This window comes from Mytilus edulis, chromosome 3 (assembly GCF_963676685.1).
Source record: "Mytilus edulis chromosome 3, xbMytEdul2.2, whole genome shotgun sequence".
Taxonomy (NCBI): domain Eukaryota; kingdom Metazoa; phylum Mollusca; class Bivalvia; order Mytilida; family Mytilidae; genus Mytilus; species Mytilus edulis.
In genome coordinates, this window is record NC_092346.1 from 42,065,710 (window position 1) to 42,090,142 (window position 24,433).

Sequence of the window (24,433 nt, forward strand, 5' to 3'; positions counted from 1 at the left end):
GTAACCCACTGTCAACACTAGGGACTATATTTGTGAACAACGAAAATCAAGGGACGACAATGGTGGTCTCGGACCTAATAGGGTAGAAAGAGTAGACAAATCTTAAAAAAACTTGGTATGAACAAAGCTTAATGTATTATAACACTACTTACAAAGTTTCATGACAATAGGATGTATATTATAGACATTAAGTTTAGTTCTATACTCATCTTTGCGTGTAAAATTTTGACGTTAAAATTGAAAAATTTCAACTATCAACATTTGGGGCTTTAAAAATTTAAATATTGCAAAAAAATACTTGTTAAATGCCTTAATATATAACTTATCATGTACTAAAAGCAATAGAGTACTCATTTGATTTATCAGACTTGGCATAATTATTCATAAGTCAAATTTATATGAGCCTGCGCCTAAAAATTCAGGTTTTTCAATGAAGTGGAGCCTTACATGAAGATGTAATATTTTCCAGCAATTTTAAATTTGTGAAGCTTTTTGGTTATAAATAATCCTTACATATGTATTTAAAGTACTTTAAATGGAAAGAAAAGTTACAAATAACATATCATATTAGTTTAAAAGGGTCTTAGGCCAAGTAAGACTGGAAAAAATTTAGGGTCAATTAAGGCCGTGCCACATATTTACATTTAAAAATGCATATTGAGGCTATAAAAAATAAAAATGTGTGTCTTTTTTATCATTTCTATACTCATGTGACATGATACAACAAATCTGAGCACAAAAAGACTCTTGCAAATAACTTTTCTTACAAGCAGTATGGGCTGAAACAAAGATTTTTGCCTTTTTAGGGAAAAACTTTCATGCAATTTATTCTCAACAGGCTTATATTTAAACCACTTGCTATCCTACAGAAGAAAAGAAATATAGTATGTGAAATGGAACAGGTACAATAGACATTGTAAAGTGCATTTGATACAAATTTAGTGAAGTCTCTAATATGGACATCAAATTTTATATACCAAGCTCCCCACTATTGCCTTCATCCAAACAAGGCGTTAGACAAGGGTCATTCATACAACACATTTTGCACATTTTATCTGAGATAAACTTCTTTTCTGTAGATTCAGAGTTCATAAATAAGTAAAAGAAGCAGGTAAAGGCATAGAAACACAAATATTGACACATAAAAACCTGTCAGATAGAAAGTCAGGATGCCATTTATGCATCAATATTGAAAAAGTTATAAAATGCCTATTTTGACCATAAAATGTCAAAATTGGTCGTTTTGGCAGAAATTCTATAAAATAAAAGTTTAAATCCTTTAGTTTCATGCTATTTGACAAGTTGACACCATCAAATCATTTAGGGAAGTTGCCAGAGTACAAATTCTATATTTACAGATTTCATCTCTTAGGTCCGAGAACACAATTAATTCGTAGTGCATTTCTTTTAGAACATAAATGAAAATAAAAAAAATCCCACCTGCGCTTTCTCAAAGAAACTTTTACAGTGTGTTGTACTACTTTTGGGACAAATTATATCAAATTTATAGAAAACTTCATCGCCTCTAACTCAAAATATGGCCAATTTTATGTTTAGGGCGTCTTGAAATCTTTTGACAGCTTCCGAAGTGCTCATTTTCAACCTTTTTCAGCTGGACCAAATCACTACTTTCCTTTAAAATTCTGGACCCAAATTTTTTTACAGTGTAATTTCAACCCCCTTCTTGCAATTTGAGGCAGTGAACATGGAGAAATAAATTTGGAAGGGGTATAAAAATTAATGGCAAGTAACCCACTGTCAACACTAGGGACTATATTTGTGAACAACGAAAATCAAGGGACGACAATGGTGGTCTCGGACCATTTGTTTAGGGGCCAGCTGAAGGACACCTCCGGGTGCTGGAATTTCTCGCTACATTGAAGACCTGTTGGTGACCCTCTGCTGTTGTTTTTTATTTGGTCGGGTTGTTGTCTCTTTGACACATTCCCCATTTCCATTCTCAATTTTATGTATGAATATAAGCATCTGTAGTGTTAAGCTGATCAAGTGAAGAAAAATTATCTTTAAAATTAATTTCATACTATCAAAGTACTTGTTACCTTTTTCCCTTTTTGTTTTGTATTTATTAGATGATCTGTTTCATGACTTCCATATAAAAAAATTGGTAGTATTAACTCATTCTATTATTGAATTGTATTTAGTTGTACAATATAGTCCAAGGGAGATAATTCAGTTTTCCAACCAATAATTTTCAGGGAGAAAGCATGCTTCCTATTCAAGATTCAGGACAAGCTCTTGAACAACAATTGCAGCTTCAAGAAGACAGAGTAAGTTTTTTCTAAACACTAAAGTTGATAAAAAAAAAAAAGGCGTAAGTGTAAACAGATTAACAGTCGATGGCTAAAAATTATCAGGTATTTTCATTTATGATAATTATCAGAATGTCACTAAAATAATAAATGATAATTTAATTGAAAGTTAATGAACTTTTCAGCATCTATACGTTCTTCATTTTTGATTTTGACTTCTTGGTTTTCCAACCAATCTTTAGGAAACCTTTTCAAAAGGTCAGAATTTATTTTATTTGTATATTGTCTAAATTGGTTAACCAACATGAAACTTTTTGCAAAAATTCCAGAGATAAAAGGCCATGAATATTCATTTCATTACAAATTATTGAATAATAGGTGCCTGCTGGATGTATCAAGATGTATTTTATATTTCTCTTGAAATCATTGACGATAGATAGTAAAGATCCTGCTATTTCAAATTCTTGATTTAACACCTTGTAGTACATGTAGTAATATATAAATGATTATACTGTTAATTATTTAAGTGTTAGTGTCTCTCAATGAAATATATATAGCACTTATTTATAAAAACATTTACCTTAGAGAACCAAAAAATCTGAACAACACTAGTTCAAGACTTCGAAATTTAGTATTTATCTACATTTAAGATGATATTTTTAGGCAAACAAATTGACACAAACCTGGATGGATAAATGGATGGAGGCACATGAAATCATCAAGGTAATTTTATTATAATTAACAATCTTATTTCCTTCAAATTGTTACTAATCTTTTTATTTTAATGTCTTCTTTCAATTTTTAGAATATTGATCATGTTGATATAGGAGTAGAAAAGACTTTATTTTTGTTACTTTGTATTGTTTTTCATAACATAAGCATAATAGTGTGAGTCAATGAAGAAAAAAGTACTTCTAAAATTTCAATTTAGAAATTTAAATTTTTCAATAGGACAAAGTCTGAAGTAAGTTTTTGTATGGTAAAAAATGTAATAAAAGTTTTTGTTGTATAGGAATCTGATCTGAGTATTAGAGGACTGAATAAAGCCAGTTCCATGGGAGTGTTGATAGATTCACAAATGCCACACTTGATTGGAATGGACAGTGATATCCTTAGTACTGGAGTCATTATATACCATCTAAAGGTAGGACCACTAATACAACATTTGATCTTAAAAGATGTGAAATTCTCATAAATTATTATTACTGTAGATTCATATTTTTTCATGAAGCACTAATTTTATGGATTATTAGATCACGGTTCTACATGTGGTCATATTTGAAAATATACCATTCTTATTTAAATAGGATACTTACAAATTTTCAGCTATATGGAGTGAGCATAATGTTGATGTTTTTTTTTCAAAATATAATGTCATAATTTCATAATTCTCACAACTCTATCCACACCAAGTTTAAACCTGACTTTTGCCAGTTGCATCAGTTGACTAGGATTAGCCAGTTTGCTTTTAAAGTTTCTTATTCTCCCCAAGAACACTGGTTTCATCTACCTATCATGATCTAGCTAAGAGTGTTGAATTTGGTGTTAAACAGCAACAATTCATCAGTGGCAATCCACAGTTTAAAATGTTTATGATATATGTTTTTACATACCTGCTGCCTAGACAATGTTCTTTATTGTTATCTTTAGGAAGGAAAGACTTTGGTAGGAAAAGAAGATGCCAAGAGAGAGCAGGATATAGGTAAGTTAACAATACACATAAAAACATGTAGGAAAAGTAAAACTACAGACCCATACATTGCAAATATTTTCAGTACTAAAAGCATAATAATTCAGGAAAGAGAGAAATTGTCAAGTATAACTTGTGTTTAAGTCTTGTTAAAAAAGAGTGTCTAAACTACAGATGATGGCCTATGCAGCTCTGGAATTTGCATCTTGAAAAAGCCACCAATGGCCTTCGTCCCACCCCCTCAAAAATTAATAAATTTATAGAATAGCATGATTATATAATTTGTATGTAAAAAGGGTTTATGATATAAACTTGGAAAGATAAATCAGAATTAAAGCAGCTAAAACAGCAGCTTATCTTTAAATGTGATAAAACTAAAATATCTAAATCTTCATGTTTTCAACTATGGCCATATACAATTATAGAATGTATATGATGTCAGGGCTGCTACATAAATACTTTTTTGGAGGAAAGGTTGTTTGAAAGCATGTATTTATTCAATCAGTCATGCATAAAATTTTAATTGATTTTTTTCAATAATTGTTCACGCTCTCTTTCAACCTATCAAATTGTCATAAAAGTGTTTTTCCTGAACTCTAACCCTCTCCCCTACAAATAATTCAGAAACAGCCCTTACATGTTTAGTTGTTATGTGATATAACTGTCGCCTGGTTATCATGTATGTTCAATCTTTTATTGTAATATTCTTTACAAAGCACAAAAATGTCTTCATACACCTTTAAACAGACTTATTCAAAAGGGATATAGTTATGATACTGTTGTTGTCAGGTCATTAAAGATGATATATTTTGGGTTAAATATTGTTTCACTCATAGGGTCTTTGCATCAGAAATAAACACATTTATTCAAAAACCAGTTGTTGGCATGATACGGGTTATGTTCTTCTGATATATTTGTAATATAACTTTCTCCTGGTTATAATGTAGTATGTTTAAATGAAACAGGTCTTACCTTAATAAGTGATTGCTAGAGAGCAGTGAATTGATTTCGTGTAATCTCTTTATTTGATATCGTGTTACATTATACAATTGATTAATTATTTATCTAAAATTGAACCTTATACTGATTTTAAATTTCTTGTTTGATTTTATTTTTGAATTTTATTTGAATTTAATTTTCTTTTCCTTTTATCTCGTCATTATTTGATATTTGTCAGAAACATTTTATGATAGTTGTAGAAGTTTAAATATTTTATTGTTAAAAACAAATAACATTTTAAGTATTATAGTGTTAAAAGCAAACAGAGAGCTGAATAACTGTCACAAAAAAAATATTTCAATTTGTTTTTCAGTTCTGAATGGTCCCGGGATTCAGAGAGAACATTGTTTAATTAAGAATATAGATGGCAGTGTAACATTGTATCCAAACAGAGGCTCTCACTGCACAGTTAACGGACTGGATTGTAAAGCACCAGTTCTTCTTAAACAAGGTAAAATATACTTTACCATAGTTACTGAAATACATTTTGAGAAATTAAGTGCCTTGGTCTTGACCCAAGTGGTAAAGGTCTTACATGTACTACCTTAGTTATAGAAAAGTGTGTTTGGTTCACTAACGGAACATTTCACTCTAGTATTTATTATCCTTTGATCCATAAGTTATGTTTTAAGGCTTTTTTTATTTTATTGCTTATTCCTAATATATGACCTTTTTTAATCAAATTATTCATTGATTTGGTAATAAGCCCTCTTATTGATTTTGCCTTGGAATTAGGATTGGAAAGTAGGTTTTAATTTGGTTTTAGAACAGTTTCTTTTCTATCATGAATGTCTGAATATTGCCTTTTGTTATAACCTTTATAGGTCTCTTGTTCACATACAAAATCTAACTGCAGGCATTTAGAGCTTGGCATTTGGTATACCACACTTAATGTCATTCTTGCCTGTTTATGCTGGCTTCTACATGGTTTTTTTTTTAGGTTTTTTTGTGCCATTGGGTTGGTTTATGATTCAAATTAACAATAAGAATATATGTATATTTACAGGTGACAGTGTAATACTTGGGAAGAGTCAGATGTTTAGGTTTAACAACCCTGCCGAGGCAGCTGTACTCAGGGAAAGAAGAGCTGTAAGTACTTTATAATAATATTTAAATCATATCAGCCATTTCATGTCTTGATTTTATTGTTATCCCTTAGGTACCAACTTTCATTGATTTTTATAGGTGTTGGTAAACCATCAATTTAAAGTAATATAAAGTACAAATTTTCTCTAGCTTTAGCAAAATCACAAAATTGAATACTCACATAAAGAATAACTGTTGAAGAGAGTTGAAGTTTGATATACTGGTAACCCTTTTTGTCAGGAGAAAAAGAAATTCAGCTTAGTAATCAAGTATGTGAAGTATTTTCAACAAATGTTCGAAGGTGTATGTAGTTCTCTTTACAGAGTCTGTCTTGCTTTACCAAAAACAAAATTGCTGTTCTGATAGTCTCTTAAAGTGGTGTTTAACTGACAAAAACAAACAATTTAACACCAAGAATGTACAAAATACCAGAAATTACTGCATTTTTTGTCTTTCTTATAGTCTCAAGAATGTTTACTAGATGAACCAACAAGTCCATCTTTCATGGAAACTGACCAACATAGGACTGTAACAGCTAGCAGAACTCACTGGTAAGCCATCAATGAAACATTACTACAAATATACACTAAAGGGACATAAATCCTCCTTGTCTAATATTATGTCTAAAAGTTCAGATATTTTAGAAAGTTTTGATTGTTTTCTGAAATATTGATCATTGTGTTAAATAGTGAATTATAAATTTTCTTCATCTCACTTGAGTGGCACAATAAAAAAAATAAAAATTAAAAGTTGAATGTTAAATTTTGCAAAACCTATTCTAATGCAGTTTTTTTCACTCTGACAAAGAAAACCATTCAAAACTGTCTGAATTTGTAGTTTTTGCAAGTGGGGGTACCAAAATATATGCAGGGAAAAGATCACTCTAAATTTTTCATAGATGACATATTTTTATATTTACAATGAAGATCACTACTCAATTTAAGAAAACTCCTTATACATAAAGAATGATTCATGTCATTTTCCCATATGCACTAACATGTGATTTAATTAAAAGTGGATCATCTGCTAAAGTGTGATTTGGTGATTAAATATATAATTTATTTCTTAACATTAAACAAGTTTTGAATAATTCCATAGTTCATGCTGTTTTTGAAACATAAAGTAACAGATGTCATGCTTGTTTCATGGGCAAAGAGAGACCAGATTTTAAATAAGCAATTTTATGGATTATGTTTGTTTAATGGTGATGTCGAAGTATCGTATGAAATAAGGAATAAAAAAATTATAATAATGAATTTCTTTTTCTCTCGAATGTCTTGTTTTTATCATAAAAACTGCATGGGGAAACCCTCATTCCTTTTAAGCATGAATTATTACAAAAGATAAATCCTTTTTCCAGGTCGTTTTCAGCTATCCTTATTTCAGCATTTCATTCAACTTCTGATGTCAGATTTTTCTTCCTAGTGGAAACTTTTAGATCTACTTTAAAAAAAAAAAAAGGTCTTCTTTGATGAATATTATATATAGATATAAGATTGCATTCTTTACTTTGAAAAAAATAACTAAAACAGTAATTTTTCGTACAAATCACACAATAATGAAAATGTTAAAACTAAAAACACCTTGTTTTAATTGAAGTTGAATTACTTGAAAAAACAGGACAAGTATATTGATGTAATTCAAAGTACCTCAATGGAAAATTTGAAGTTAAATTTGACATCATTAGTATTAAATTTAAGGTGTTTTGCATGTTTTGTGGGGATTTTAACATGCACTTTGTTTTCTGTATAGTTTGTATGCTTCCACCGAATTCTGGTAAGTAAGGACAGACAACTCTTTTATCTGGCCTCTTTCTGGGTTTTGCTTCTTTAGTTATAACCCTTGGTGTTAGCATTTTTTTGTTTAGTTTTAAGCATGTGCATGAAAAAAGCTTAACCCATCCTTGTGACTATCATGATGTGTCCTTAAACTACATTAAATCAGACTGTTGAACTAATCAGATGGTTTTATGGCTTATTTGAAATCAGATGCATGTAATATTCATAAACTTTGGTACCCTAGATACTAATTTAAGTCATCAATTGCCCCAAAATATTATTTGTAGAAGGTAATTCTAACTGTTTATCATTATATGAAGAATGCATGCATTTTAGGTTGACTGCCATATATATAAAGAAGGTTTTGTCTGCATTGTAGTTATAAAATGTAGTATTTTTAATAGACAATGAATTAAAGAATGATTTAATGTGTATTGTTTTTATTAGATTGAAATCTTTGTTTATTGATTTGTTTATGGCTATTGAAAACAAAATGTAAGGGAAGGGGGTAGGAAAGCTTTATTCCAAAGAGCTGCCACCGATAGGATTCAGAGAAGTTTTTTTAACACTAATCAGTCAGTGTATTTGTGTTTTTGAAAAGTTTTCTGAATTCTACCACCGATGTTTTGTTCAAAACTCCTTTACATTTTTTTTAAGAATGTCCGTTATGAATAGATTTCATTTATACTATATATTGTTTATGATCAGCATTATTTGTATGCTCTGGGTTGAGTTTAGCAAACTGAAAGTTTATATTGCAGGTTGCAGGTATATACACATTTACATGCCAATTAAACTACATATTTAATATGTGCACAAGCTTAATTGTAAACAAAAATAAATTTGTTTAAAGGGTAAGATTTTTTGTACACCCATCAGATTGTCAGAACCTGAATGTAATTTATATCTGATGTAATTATTTTAAAATTGTCATCACACCAACACCCCATCAAATCTCCTGCTGTATGGCAGGCACAGTATAAAGGGATGTGGACAGTCTGTCTTGGTACTTCCATCTCTTCTTTTTGTTTCTTTACCCCTTTTCTATCGTCATTTGCTTCTGAACTAGTAGACAGAATTTCCCAAAACTTTTACAGAATCTAATACACACACTATGTAAATTTGCACCTCCCATTTCAATTCTTCATCCCACTGAATTTTTTTGTTCACTTTGGCATGATATGGACTTTTGCCATATGTACACACTACAAGAGACATTTTTTATAAGCGTCTCATAAATTCCTAATCAGAATCAATTGAAATCTACACAATATAGTGCTATTGTACTCCTCTAAAAAAATATTCAATCAGTTTGTGTGTTTCATAGCCTGTGCTATTGCCTTATCCGGGGATGTACACATTTTTGTATCATCAACTCCTCCAAGATCATAATATTTGAACTGTCTCCAAATCTAAACTATATAATGCAATTGTGCACTCTATATTTTGTATTTTTATCTGAGTTTTATTTGGCGTTTTCCAAAGAAAATCATACAATGTATAAGCTTTACCATTGCTTTATGTTGGGCGGTAGAATGTCATCTTGTGAGCTTTGCTTGCAATATTTTTAGTTAATTCAATATTTTAAACAGTTTTTATATAGCATGAAAAGACAACTTTGCTAGTGTCTTGGATTATTTTAGTGCATGTTTGAAGTTAATTTTTAGTATTGAGTTACTCCCCTTGCTTCAAGTGCAAAAGATATAGTCCATAATTGTTAGCCTAATAGCTATTTTGATATTATGTTTTTCATTTACTGTTGCTGATGCTTAAATTTAAGAACAACCAATGGCTTTTGTTATCTTTTAAAGTGTGCACTATTGTTATGTTTTTGTGAGTGTGCATTTTTGTTATGTTTTTATGAGTGCACTGAGCAACTCTTTGTTTTAATTTTTTTGTACATTTGAAAAAAATTGACTATAGTTGTACAATTACTATACTGGTTTTCAAGAGGGGGCTGGAACTTTTTAGTGCTGTTGGGATCGGGTGTTTTAAGCTCAGGATTTTGGGATTGAACCTTTCAGGATCCCGGGTTTCTTTTTTCGAATTTGGGGTGTCAGGATTTTTTTTAATTTGGGACCTCTGGATTTCATGTTTTTATGCCGGGATTTTGGGATCAGGACCCCTCCGACCCACGCCTCTTTCAACTTATTGTAAGATATCAGGAAAACAGGAAAAGTGCTATGACATGAAGTTGAGAAAGTTAAGTGATTTAAGAACCGAATCAGCCAAATTGTCTTACATGAGACATTTTTTTTTCTTGACTTCCATTTGCTCTCTGTATTTTTTTCCCAACATTAAACATTTTTGGGACCAAATATTGAAGGAAGGCATGTTTTTATTGGCACTGGAGGAAGACTTGATCAATCAGTCTACTGATGTGAGTACTGCAACCATGGTCCAATAAAATATAACTTATGACCACTGAAGACATTTTTAGATATTAAACTATTATTCTCAATAATTTGGGGGCAAATTTGTTATTGAACAATTTTGTGGATTTTTTTTCTTTTTTTTTCTGGTTTGACCAAAGTTTGTCAATGTTTCTTCATCATACTAGAAAATCACATAACAGTAATTAAACAGTTTTCATTTAGATTATTTGGAAATTGATTAATAATACAAGCAAATATGAACCATTCTTCTCTTTTTGTACTTTTTTCTTGCATTTTTGACTTAATTTAAAAAAAAAAAAAAAAAAAAAAAAAAAAAATTGAATTTGTTTATAAAGGAGATTTTCATGCAAATCAGGAAACTTGCTTAATCTTGTTTTTTTTGCACTTTTTTTTTTATCCATGTAAACAATGATTGTTTATAATTACCCTTGTTGAATAATCCTTACATATTTAATGGACTGTATTGGTTTTGCTAACTGCTGGGATTTGATGGGCTCCTACTGTTAGTAATAATTGAACAACATGGATTGATTTTTTATATTGAACAGATAATTAGAATAGCTACCTTGACAATCTATCTTGACAGGTGTAAATACAGGTGTTTTATCTTTCAGTTTACAATTGGAGAATCAGTACCAGTCTGAAACGGAGAAAATAGAACGAGCAAAGTAAGTATGAATAATTAATACTAATGTTGTGACATTATTGTTGTGCTCAGTTAATATTATTATTGACAAGTTTCTGTCAATTTGTTTAATTGATATTTTATTGCTGGTATAATTTTGTGCTTGATTGGTATTGCTGCTTTCCTGCTTCCTGTTTCATCTTTCCCTTAAATCTTTTTGACTGGTACCTTGCAGTGGTTGAAAAATAATGCTGCTACTTTGTGTTTAATATTTTTCCAAGCAGATTACAAACTTGTATAATTTTTTAAGGATTTTCAGACACTTCTCAAATAAGATTAATATTTATGGGACCATATTGTCACACAATTACTATCCTTGCTATTCAATTATCCTAGTACTAAATTTTAGAATTGCCATAGTTTAATTCTTAACCTTAATCTTGCTGTAACTAAGAAGGTATCTTGCCCTGAGCCGAGTTCTCAGTTGACAATATAGTCCTACACCATGTACACATTTCTTAAATTGTCTCTACTTAACTAAAATATATTTTTATCATAACCCTAACTTAATTTTTTTATCATAAACCTAACTTAATTTTAAGTACTGGTAGTTTAGTGGGCCTTTGACTACTTAGTATTATAGCCTTATACTGTGAATTCATTACTACTCTTTGGATACCAATTTTTGTGGGTTTCGTGGATACAGGTTAACAAAGAATTCAAATGTTCAACGAATAATCTATTTTCAATAGGCTTTGTATTTAGATTTGCAAAACCACAAAATCAAATATCCACGAATATGTAAGTTTTCATCGTTCCACGAAATTTGATACCAACGAAAATAAGTGAATCCACAGTATTTAATCCACAGTATTTTCTGTAACTTTTATTTTACTTCTATTTATTATCATTACCAAAGAGAGTGAATGTTTATACATAGTTTACAACATGATTTGTTTATGAACATTTCACATTAACCTTTTAAGTTTATGTCCTATTTGACAGTTTTAAGATTTAAATATTTAATTGAATTTTAAATTAAAAACGTATTATGGCATTCAGTGATATGGAAATTATGTAAAAAATTAAATATTTAAAAAAAAATGTTGTCAACTCATGCTTGGGATTAGGTTTTCAATAAGGAGAAATGTCAAAGGATAAATTATAAGTTTAGTATATAATGTTGTTATATAATGATGGTTCTAGCTTATTACGGTAAGATAAAATAGTTTATTATAAGTCTTTCTAAATTCTTTTAAATATGATAAATGGTTTTAAACTAACTTCAGGATTTTCAGGATTTTATCCATTCTTTGATGGGATTAGGAAGTTATACCTGTAAAATTTAATGTCATGCTGGCAGGAAAGCTTATGGTAATGAATGAAAAATCTCTTTTTACCTTTTGTTCTTATTAATAATAAAGGTAAAAAGATACAAAGATTTCTATGGAAACTGTTAAATTATTTATAAAGTTCAATAATTAAATCAATACCCCCAATTAAGTAGCATTGTCCTATTATATAAAGGATATAACATGGATAAGTCTTATTAATTCATGGAACCATCCAATCTTCATGAACAATAAGGTTATTACCATAAGCAGTCAATTTAAATCTCAACAAGTTAACTTTCAGAAGGTTGTTAATTTATAATAAAAATACACTTGAGAAATGTATTACTGTTAAAGGATACCCTTTGCCAGATGATAAGAGGGTTCCTATTGATCTGTAAAGTTTTTATGTTATACATACCTGGATTATATACCTATATACCTGCAGTTGGTTATAGGTGTTGACTTTAAACCTTATTTATATCATCTATAACCGGTCACGCTATGTAAAAATGTACTCCAGGGGGACAAAATGTATAATTCATTATCCAAACTGATTGTTTTCGGATATTCTTCTGCATGGCCGTGTTTCCTTGGCGAAGGGTGAGTCCTAGCACATTTTAAGGTTGATAAGGGCTGAATTTTATCTACCGCTTATAAAACTTTATATACTTTATCAGGTATAAAATTTATATGTATAAGTTAAAGTACACATTTTACTGAACTAAAAATGCTTGAATGGCAAAAAATCAAAAGTGCACACTTAACTAAGTTCATGAAGTTGATTTGTTATGAATTAGGAAGGGGGTTAAAATACGGAAAAAAATGTTTATATTTTGTAGACACTGTAAGATATTATATATTATCACACCAGGTGTAAATTAGGCCTCAACCCTTTTGCATGGATTTTATTAACCTCTATGGATTCGTAGGGGGTCAGTAGCCAACCATATAACCTACAATGTGGGTCTAATGATATTTGTTGGTCCCCGCTGACATTATCAAATTTACCGTTTGAAAGATTTATATACTTGTATGTGCTTCAAAAGTTTGACTTATTTTACTTACTGTATAAAAACATCAAAGTTCATTTGACAGGTTGACTATGTGGGAAACCTGTTCAAAATTTATTGTCTAAAATTTGACATCCTAGTCAGTTGTAGAATTTTACAATTCTTTGAAGTGTTATAACTGTCAAAATTTGAAATTCCTGTTTTATTTATGAGACATATTTAGATGTAACAGTACAAATATTAGGGGTCATATTTATCTTGAGTGATTAGAAAGTCAGTTAAAATGGTCAATTACTTTCTATTTAAAGTCAAGATAAAAGAAAAAATTTCACTGTTACATTTTATATGTCGGGACCTTTAATCCAGAGACAGATTGAAATATCAGATAGAGACGTTAATCTTTTACTAGTCATTCTTTACAATAGAAAGTCCCACCCAAATATTGTTTGTACATTAATTGTAAATACTTTGCTATTAATGGAAAATAAACAAAGAGTCATGTAAGAATGATTGATGGCTATCTTGTTTAATTTGAAATGATTTTTTTTAAACTATCCAAAACACTGTAAATTGAGTTCTGTCCCTTTAATTATGATAGAGATAGTTATGTCTCGTTCAGGATTTTCAGTACGAAATAAGCAGGTTTATAATTTAGAAAAATCAAACATCTTAATTCCATGTATTACATTGTTTTTTAGCTCACCTGGCCCGAAGGGCCAAGTGAGCTATTCCCATCACTTTGCGTCCGTCGTCCGTCGTCGTCGTCCGTCGTCGTCCGTCGTCCGTCGTCGTCCGTCGTCCGTCGTCGTTAACTTTTACAAAAATCTTCTCCTCTGAAACTACTGGGCCAAATCAAACCAAACTTGGCCACAATCATCATTGGGGTATCTAGTTTAAAAAATGTGTGGCGTGACCCGGTCAACCAACCAAGATGGCCGCCACGGCTAAAAATAGAACATAGGGGTAAAATGCAGTTTTTGGCTTATAACTCAAAAACCAAAGCATTTAGAGCAAATCTGACAGGGGTAAAAATGTTAATCAGGTCAAGATCTATCTGCCCTGAAATTTTCAGATGAATCGGTCAATCGGTTGTTGGGTTGCTGCCCCTGAATTGGTAATTTTGAGGAAATTTTGCTGTTTTTGGTTATTATCTTGAATATTATTATAGATAGAGGTAAACTGTAAACAGCAATAATGTTCAGCAAAGTAAGATCTACAAATAAGTCAACATGACCAAAATGGTCAGTTGACCCGTTTAGGAGTTATTGCCCTTTATAGTCAATTTTTAACCATTTTTCGTTAATTAAAGTAATCTTTTACAAAAATCTTCTCCTCTGAAACTACTGGGCCAAATTAATCCAAACTTGGCCACAATCATCTTTGGGGTATCTAGTTTAAAAAATGTGTGGCATGAATTGGTCAACCAACCAAGATGGCCGCCACGGCTAAAAATAGAACAAAGGGGTAAAATGCAGTTTTTGGCTTATAACTCAAAAACCAAAGCATTTTGAGGAAATCTGACATGGGATAAAAATGTTTATCAGGTCAAGATCTATCTGCCCTGAAATTTTCAGATGAATCGGTCAATCGGTTGTTGGGTTGCTGCCCCTGAATTGGTAATTTTGAGGAAATTTTGCTGTTTTTGGTTATTATCTTGAATATTATTATAGATAGAGATAAACTGTAAACAGCAATAATGTTCAGCAAAGTAAGATCTACAAATAAGTCAACATGACCAAAATGGTCAGTTGACCCGTTTAGGAGTTATTGTCCTTTATAGTCAATTTTTAACCATTTTTCGTAAATTAAAGTAATCTTTTACAAAAATCTTCTCCTCTGAAACTACTGGGCCAAATTAATCCAAACTTGGCCACAATCATCTTTGGGGTATCTAGTTTAAAAAATGTGTGGCATGACCTGGTCAACCAACCAAGATGGCCGCCACGGCTAAAAATAGAACAAAGGGGTAAAATGCAGTTTTTGGCTTATAACTCAAAAACCAAAGCATTTTGAGGAAATCTGACGGGATAAAAATGTTTATCAGGTCAAGATCTATCTGCCCTGAAATTTTCAGATGAATCGGTCAATCTGTTGTTGGGTTGCTGCCCCTGAATTGGTAATTTTGAGGAAATTTTGCTGTTTTTGGTTATTATCTTGAATATTATTATAGATAGAGGTAAACTGTAAACAGCAATAATGTTCAGCAAAGTAAGATCTACAAATAAGTCAACATGACCAAAATGGTCAGTTGACCCGTTTAGGAGTTATTGCCCTTTATAGTCAATTTTTAACCATTTTTCGTAAATTAAAGTAATCTTTTACAAAAATCTTCTCCTCTGAAACTACTGGGCCAAATTAATCCAAACTTGGCCACAATCATCTTTGGGGTATCTAGTTTAAAAAATGTGTGGCATGACCTGGTCAACCAACCAAGATGGCCGCCACCGCTAAAAATAGAACATAGGGGTAAAATGCAGTTTTTGGCTTATAACTCAAAAACCAAAGCATTTTGAGGATATCTGACATGGAATAAAAATGTTTATCAGGTCAAGATCTATCTGCCCTGAAATTTTCAGATGAATCGGTCAATCGGTTGTTGGGTTGCTGCCCCTGAGTTGGTAATTTTGAGGAAATTTTGCTGTTTTTGGTTATTATCTTGAATATTATTATAGATAGAGATAAATTGTAAACAGCAATAATGTTCAGCAAAGTAAGATCTACAAATAAGTCAACATGACCAAAATACCCCTTAAGGAGTTATTGCCCTTTATAGTCAATTTTTAACAATTTTCATTAATTTGGTAAATTTATGTAAATTTTTACCAAATATAGTTCTCTGTTACTAATGGGCAAAGTTCATTATAGATATAATTGTAAGAAGCAAAATCGTTCAGTAAAGAAAGAACTTCAAACACATCACCATCACCAAAATACAATTTTGTCATGAATCCATTTGTGTCCTTTGTTTAATATGCACATAGACCAAGGTGAGCGACACAGGCTCTTTAGAGCCTCTAGTTTAGTCATTTGTACAAAATACCTTAAATAGCAAGTTTCATTTAAAGATATTTAATGTATGACCAACTTTAGACCTATGAAAAAAAATGTGCATATGTTTTGAAGTTTATTACTGAAATTCATTGCTATACATGTATACTCTGTACTTTATAAGCATTGTTGTATAGTTCGTAAAAATCAATCAAAATTTTCTTTATTAGTATGAGAAGGTAATCATAAATGTAGGTTATTTCTTTAGTTAATAATACAGATTGATAAGTGGAGGTCTAATTTATTCACATTTTTGCATGCATAAGAGTTTACAAACACTTTGAAGGAGTCATAAGAAATTTAGAAAATGTTGTGTCAGGTGAACCTTACTGGCTAATGAACTGTAAAGAAATTTGTTTTTGTTTGTACAATTACATTGTTTTCAAAATCTGAATGTTTTATTTTAGGGAAGAGTTAGAAAGATTAAAACAAGAACATTTACAAGCTGAGGAACAAAGACAATTGAAGGAGGAGGAATTGTGGAACACTCATAATCTTCATTTACATGAAATAGAAGAAGAAAGGAAAAGATTGACAAAATTAAAGGAGGAGACATTTATACAGAGACAGAAGGCTGACCAGGAGTTACAGTATTCTAGAGAGTGTCTGGAGAAAGAAAGAGAAGCTTGTAAGTATTTGAAAAACTTCATACTTCAAGTAAAAAGTAAAATCACAAAAATACTGAACTCGGAGGAAAATTCAATCTTAAAGTCCCTAATCAAATGGCAAAACCAAATGACAAAACACATCAAATGAATGGACAACAACTGTCATATTCCTAACTTGGTACAGGCATTTTCAAAGTGGTTGATTGAACCTGGTTTTATAGCGCTAAACCTCTCACCTATATGACAGTCGCATAAAATAGACTGGTTTTTGCACTGAAATCCAATGTAAAATTCAAGGCATATTGGACCTTGGATCTTGATATAAGACAGGGCTCTTCAGATTTTTGCAATATATGATAGATATGTGGTTTCCAATTTCCCAAGCCAGCATAAAAAAAAAGTTGTGTTCAAATATAATTTGTAGCAAGACCAGAATATATACAAAAAGTAAGTAGCAATCACCAACAAATTGATTTTTTAATGGTATTAAATTGATTCTTTATTGTATGGCTACAAATAAAACAACTGATGAATCTAATTTTATTGTAAGGTATAACATAAGAGAAATAGAATTTTTGGTGAATCCATTTCAAAAATTATTAATCCTCTTTCAAGCTCATTTGGTGAAAACAAAAATAAGTCAAGTTCAAACAAGTCATTAAGATTGAATTTTCTGACACTAATTGGGAATAAACCTTTTCAGAATAGAATAGATATTTAGTTCTATATTGAAGTGTTTTTATATATTGCTCTAAAATATCTTTATTTTTACAGTTTACCAGGAACTACAGAATGAGTTGTCAAAAATTAGATCAAGCAAATCCAAAAGTACGGACGATGATTCAGTTTTCCCTGAGGACATAGACCCTAGTGAAGTTTATATTGACATTATTAGAAGAAGGAAACTTTCGGTTGAAGGCCAGCTTAAAACTATTGTTCAGAAAGAAATCCTGAGGACTTTTTCTCATCAAGAAACTGAAAAATCTCTTCGTAAAAAGACAGATGATTTAGAAGATGAGTTTGAATTGTCTAAAAATCAAATTGAAAACCAGTTGGTCAAGATTAAAGAAATAGAGGAACAATATCGACAGAGGGATGCTAAACAGTATACAGAAATAAACAATACGGTTAGTATATTTGATAGTCACTACATTGAGATGAAAAAAATGTTATATTGTTATTAAGAAGATGTGGTATAAGCCAATGAGACAACTCTTAATCCAAGTCCCAATGTAAGAAAGTTATCAATTACATGTCAAAGAATGGTCTTCAACACATAGCCTTGGCTCACATTGAACAGCATGCTATAAAGGGCCCAAAAATGACTAGTAGGAAACAATCCAAACAGGAAAACCAACATTATAAAACATAATGTAATGTTAGAATCTGTTCCTATAATGACCTTTGGGATAACCTCAGAGATCAGCCATGGTTTTTTATATAAACTGAGATCAGCCATGGTTTTTGGTGGGGTTTGTGATACTAATTTTCTTTGAAGTGTTTTTGTCTCTTCATTGTTCTTGTCTTTTTCAGTTTCTCTTTGACTAATAAGTTTTAAATGTCCCTTGTTATCTTCTTTAGATGAATATAGGCAGAAAATGTGATATTATTTTCTATAATATCAACAAGCATTGTTATTCTTTCCCATGCCATCAGAAGGTCAATACCAGAGAATGGAAAATAAGAGAAATCCTAATTGAATTTCAGCCTGTGAAGATCTCAAAATTTGATAAAGTTATTTCTTTTATGAAAAAAATAATTAGTTCACAAAAGGTATTACACCGTAAAAAATTAAAGAAATTCTAAAACAAGTTCTGTATAGTGGTTCATTTTAACTGGGTTTAAAGTTTCTGGATTTCTTGGAACAAACCTGTTTGCAAGGTTTTATTTTTGCTTTTTTTGTAATTTGTTGGTCATTTCCTATCTTGCTTAGAGGTTTTTTTTCAAGATTTTATATTGATTGTAAAATGAGTAAAAATAAACCTCTTTCAAAATCTCCTACCCTTTAGTACTCCTGAAACAGATTTTTTTTTTATCTCGAACAACAAATTTGGCACACAGTCAAATAGATATATAGAATAACCACTTACCATTGTCCAAAAAACTTTTATTTGGAAATAAGGTTTGGTTGAAATTTGATATAAAAAGATTTTTTAAATTCTTATGAATTAAAATAAGAACTTCACACAGAATGAAAGCAGTAATGCAGTACACTGGAAAAGGTGAACCTTTAATTGATTGAAATTGATAGATACAATTTAAATTTAATAGAATTGTCTGTATTTGCATGTAGTGTTTTATTTATTATCGTTTAATTTGTATTGTACAATGTATTTATATATGTTGTGTCTTGAGCCTGGTCTGCACCAGATCATAAATATTGATTATTGAAGACAATAACAAACATTGTTCTAAAATTTTATAAAATCGATCATGGTTAATTATTGGGTGCATTTATAACAGACTTAAATATACATGTTAATGAGGAAGACATTGAATTTGCGATATGAAGCAAAATGTGATTACCCGGTATTTACAATTATTGGAAAAGAATTTTAATATAATTTCAATCAAAATTACAAAAGTAAAACATTATAAGTATTGGTTTGGATTTACATACTTTGAATAGCAGAAGTACAATTTACAATTACTGTGGATTCAGTTATTTTCGTTGATACCTATTTTTATGGATTGAACAAATCTTTCACTTTTATTGGTGGTTTTGCTTAATTCTTCCAAAAAACTAATGGAAAATTTGTAATTTGTTGACTTTTAAATTTGAGATACGCCTTTACCAAGGAAATTAACAAAAGTAGGTATCCAATGAAAAATAATAAATCCATGGTATGAATGTTTTATAACCAATTGAAAATTTATTTTGCTCAAAATAATTATAAAACAATCCTTCTTTTTTTCAGGAATTAGAATTGGATGAGATACAAGAAAGAGAGGAACAATTAGAACTGTACATAGAGGAGAAACAGGATCTTTTAAATGTAAAATCAGATAAACCACGTCCTCTTAGGACTGCGTGTAGTGTGGAGGTTCTTACTAACTTACCAGTAGAAACAGAATTTGGTCAGAAGACTTCTAGTATGTTAGCATTAAATCGAGGAAGTGCTGGCGATTTACCCGCCATTTCTCATCAATTTTCATTGTCTTCCATGATGTCTGTTGATTCTGAGAGTACAGAATCTGATTTAACCAGTAGTAGCTCAGATAATAAAAGTAAATTAAATTCAGGTGCTAAGAAGAAAATATCGACAGGGGCAAAAAGTGTGACAGATAGACTGTATCAAAAGTCAACACCGAAATTCAAATATGAGCCGAAAACTAAAAAGACTTCACCACCAGCTGCTGATAAAAAAACAAGAGGAAGGAAAGGTTTACAATCAGACAGTGGGTCTTTTCATAGATTACATGACAATAATGGAACTATTAAAAATTCAACTCCTGAAAAGAGAAGGAGAACCTCTCCGTCTAAGACTGATGGTGCTCATGATGCATCACAGTCATGTGAAAATCAAACTTTATCAAGAAGTGCTTCAAAACGACATATGAAAAGTAGTACCTCATTAGCAAGTGTACCAGAAGCTGTTGGAGAGGAAGGGGATGATCAAATCATGCATTCAACTCCTGATATCTCACAAGTTGTTAGGAGAAGAAATAAAGGCAACAGAAGTAATGTTTTTGATGATGACTTTCGTAGACATTCTGAGCCAGCGGGAGAAGAATTGGCAGATGCTTTTGAAAAATATTCACAAGAAATGGAAAAATCAGGAGGTGTTGATAACTCTAATTATAGACATAGTGTAAGTCAGGATGAAAGTGTGTCAAATCGAAACAGTGTTGATATTCCTTCCGTCATTGTGTCTGATGATACTGATAATATAACATTCCTTAGCAGAGGGGTCATCAGTGCTCAGGGACAAGAATGTCAGGTTTCTATGGCTGTTTGTGAAGGAGGAAAGAGTGAAGTAGCTACGGAGGATATTGAAGGTCAACAAGAATTTTATGTTGCTATGGAGGACCATGCTGGTTTTATGGAATGTCAGTCGGACAGTACATCTCAGGAATCTTATAATGTCATAAAACCTGATGTGAAACATGAAAAAGAGGTTAAAGTAAATGATAACAATACAAATATTGATGAGGTCGTGAATAGGTCGGCCGACTTCACAGTTGATCTGATGCCAATTATAGATGTGTCATACTGTGAGGGAGAGCCGTTTATTCCCAAGTCACATGACAAAAGCCAAAAAACACTTTCTTCAGGAGAAGATAGATCAGATATTTGTGAAAATGATTTGTATCTGACTCAAAATGCAGAATGTGTAGAACAAGGACATAGTGAAAACATGATTCGTATAGGAAGTAAGAGAGAGCACAAATCACAACCTACCTCAACTGTACCCTCGAAACTAAGAAAAAGTGGTCAAAATAACTATCAATGGCTAGTTAATGCTATTTCTAGCTTGAGTGAAGAAAAACTTTTGGATTTAGATTATGGTGAGGATAATGAAAACTCAGAGGAAACCGATAAAATTGATAATGAATACCATGGAAATGACAGTGAGTTTGAAACCGAAGAAAGTTGTGATGAACAAGACAATGGACAAAGCTGGGGTAGGAAGGCTCCAACAGGAGAAATACTTGTTAACAAAAATGAGGAAATTGATAACATAGATTCAAATGTGTCTAGATCTGATCAGGATTGTCTCGATGACAACAAGGAATATTATTCTGATTCATTAGATGATGAGGATTCGTTAGATGGATCAAGACCTAGTGGGGATCAGGAGGAACCGATGAGTGATTCTTTAAATGGGTCAGGTGGAGAAGGAAGTGAAAATAATGGTGAAACGAATGAATACAGTATAGATAACCCTGAAAATGGTGTAACCGAATATTTTTCTGACATTGAACCAGATTTAAAAAATGTATTACAAGATGAGGAGATGGTACAAGACTTGTCCGATTATGATGAGGTTGCTGATGATGATGATGACGACATGATGGAAGAACGAGCACAGATTTATATTCAATATCCTATGGACTTCCCAGGTAGTTTGTTGTACAGTATTAAAGAAGAATCTGTCCCAGCGTCACCTGATCTGTCAGAATCAAAAGATTTCAGTTCTGAATTAAGTTATGATGGCGATCAAACACTTGAAGATGATAAATATTTGTCACAGGTGTTTGTATTAGGACAGGAAAATCAAGCCACTGTTGTCAGAACTGAGGGTGATGCTGAGGAAAGTGTTTCTGAGATTCCTCAAGATAAAGTACAACATAACGAAAACATAATTTGTGAGGATTCTAAAGATTTACAAAATTTACCAACTGTATCAAATGAAATGTGTGTTAGAAGTGAAACTCAAATTGTACTAACTGCAGAAATGGACAAAATTGAAGAAAGTCCCATCGTTTATCATCCAATCGAATCAGTTCAAGGTGATCAGGGTAAAGTGAAGCTGGTAATGTCAGCAAAATCAGTTCAGATCAGTGGAATGGATACCAGTGAGTTAAAAAGTGAGGATCAACAGGGAACCTGTAGTCTTGTACAAGAAACAACAAAAGACTATGACAGTAACCTTGAACTTTGTTGTGTCAGTGCTCAAAGTATTGGAGAACTCGATAGTGAACAAAGTGAACAAAATGGCTTTGATGATGAACAAAATGAACAAGAAGGCGAATTTAATGTACAAAGTGAACATGAGTGCTTTGATGGTAAACAAAGTGAACAAGGAGGTAAATTTAGTATGGAAGAAACCGATATTGTCAGTGAACAATGTAAAGTTTGTAATATAACTGACAGTGAACAAACAGACATAAATGATATCAGCGACACAACCATTGAATGTCAAAGTGCTTCCAAGTCAGTCACTCCTGACAATTCTAACAGCTTCTTTTCTAATTGTACATGTGCAATGCACCAAGCTGCAAATGCTAAAAATAACACTAGTAAAATAACAAAAAATAAAATCTTGGACAAATCAAAACCTTGCAAAAGTGAAACAAATGAGCTTCCATTGGATCAAGAAGAAATTCATGATCAAAATAACGAAAATCAAATAAACACACAATTACTGGACGCTACTAATTTGTCTGTTTCTGAGGAAGTTGACATGGACACTTCTGACACAATAAGTCTAAATGAAGAAATAAAAAGTGTTGGTGCTGAATCTCAAAATGAATTTGAAAAAGTTCCGCCAAAATGTTCTGAAGACAATTCTGTTAATCCTAACGAGTTGATTAAAGTAAAACCAAGAAAGTCTAGACCTGAGACAAGGACATTAGGAGTATCAACCTCACCAGATTTGGTTACTGTTGGTTGTGGTGATGATATTGCCAGTGACGATTCGTTACAAGAAGTCCAGGAAGAACTACTTGTTCTACAGGAAGCTCTGGATAATAAATCTCCCAAGTAAGTTGTGTATAAATAATTATACTCACACTAACATGACAAATACGGTTGGATACATTTGTAGTTTAGTACTGTTAAAAGAAGTTTTTGAAAATTACTACACATTTTGAGGTACTTATTCCTTGTTTTATAATTTGGTATTGTTTATAGTATGATGATTCATATTGTAAAAAGAGAGTTGTCACCCTTTCTGAATTTTTCAATGGGTTTTAATTAAATTTTACACAGGGAATGTGAAATTTACAGAAAGCACATTTAAATTGTTTAAATGGTTATTGCTAAACTAGGAATCATGTCAAATATATCTATGTAAACAATGTTTTCTGGCAAGTTTACCAGACCATGCATCTATAGCAGACTTGCAATAGAGCTGTTTACATAATTTTGCTTAATACAGCATTTGTCAATTATCTCTATTTTTAAATACTTTAGCTGTATTTCATTCTCTTCAACTTCTGTTTGATTAGAGACTGACAAATAGTTAAACACTGACCAGTATTCTTGTAAAAATTAACCAGGCATGAATTCATGAGACAGTTGTTTCATTGAAAAATATCATGTTGATAAGATGCCATTCATTTCCAATAGAAAATTTTATGTTTTAATACTACCTATTCGACTATTTTAAGTTATATTTTTTACACAAAAAGTTTCTGAGAAGCATCATGTTAAAATTTCAGGACACAAAACATTTCTTGTTTATTTGCCAAATCATAAAAAAAATGTTGAATCATAGAACCTTATATGCTTTATAATGCAATTCTTGTGTTACGTATATATACAATTATTCTGGATAGACATAAACTTTTGAGTATTACATGGCTCAATAACTTATCAACCACATGTACGTTGTTATGTAAATTAAATTTCCCTTGAATTTATCAGATTTTTTACATGTTTGGTTAGTTTGTTTCAATGGTGCATGTTCCTTTGACAAAATAGGTAATATGTCATGGAGTTTCGCTGTGAGATTTAGAAGATTACCTTTACTGAATAGAAAATATAAAACTTCAAGGTATTATTTATCTGATTATTATGTATATACTAATTGACTTGTTTATCGATTTTCACACCAATGAAAAAACAATTTATTTGTATTAATTGATCACATGCAAGTGTTAAAATTAATTCAGGTATTTTATCAATTTTTTATCTAGGTTCT

At 31.2% G+C, this 24,433-nt stretch overlaps 1 protein-coding gene across 1 annotated transcript in view; it reads left to right on the forward strand.

Moving 5' to 3' along the window:
• Nucleotides 1-24,433, forward strand: part of LOC139516553 (uncharacterized) — an 83,110-nt gene that overhangs the window by 39,068 nt on the left and 19,609 nt on the right. Inside the window, exons 16-27 of the mRNA XM_071306727.1 lie at nt 2,217-2,288; nt 2,934-2,993; nt 3,283-3,414; nt 3,921-3,972; nt 5,273-5,410; nt 5,966-6,048; nt 6,508-6,596; nt 7,798-7,821; nt 10,834-10,887; nt 16,644-16,864; nt 17,619-17,971; nt 19,763-23,271. Coding sequence (XP_071162828.1) covers nt 2,217-2,288; nt 2,934-2,993; nt 3,283-3,414; nt 3,921-3,972; nt 5,273-5,410; nt 5,966-6,048; nt 6,508-6,596; nt 7,798-7,821; nt 10,834-10,887; nt 16,644-16,864; nt 17,619-17,971; nt 19,763-23,271 — 4,787 coding nt within the window. The remainder of the gene's footprint in view (nt 1-2,216; nt 2,289-2,933; nt 2,994-3,282; nt 3,415-3,920; nt 3,973-5,272; nt 5,411-5,965; nt 6,049-6,507; nt 6,597-7,797; nt 7,822-10,833; nt 10,888-16,643; nt 16,865-17,618; nt 17,972-19,762; nt 23,272-24,433) is intronic.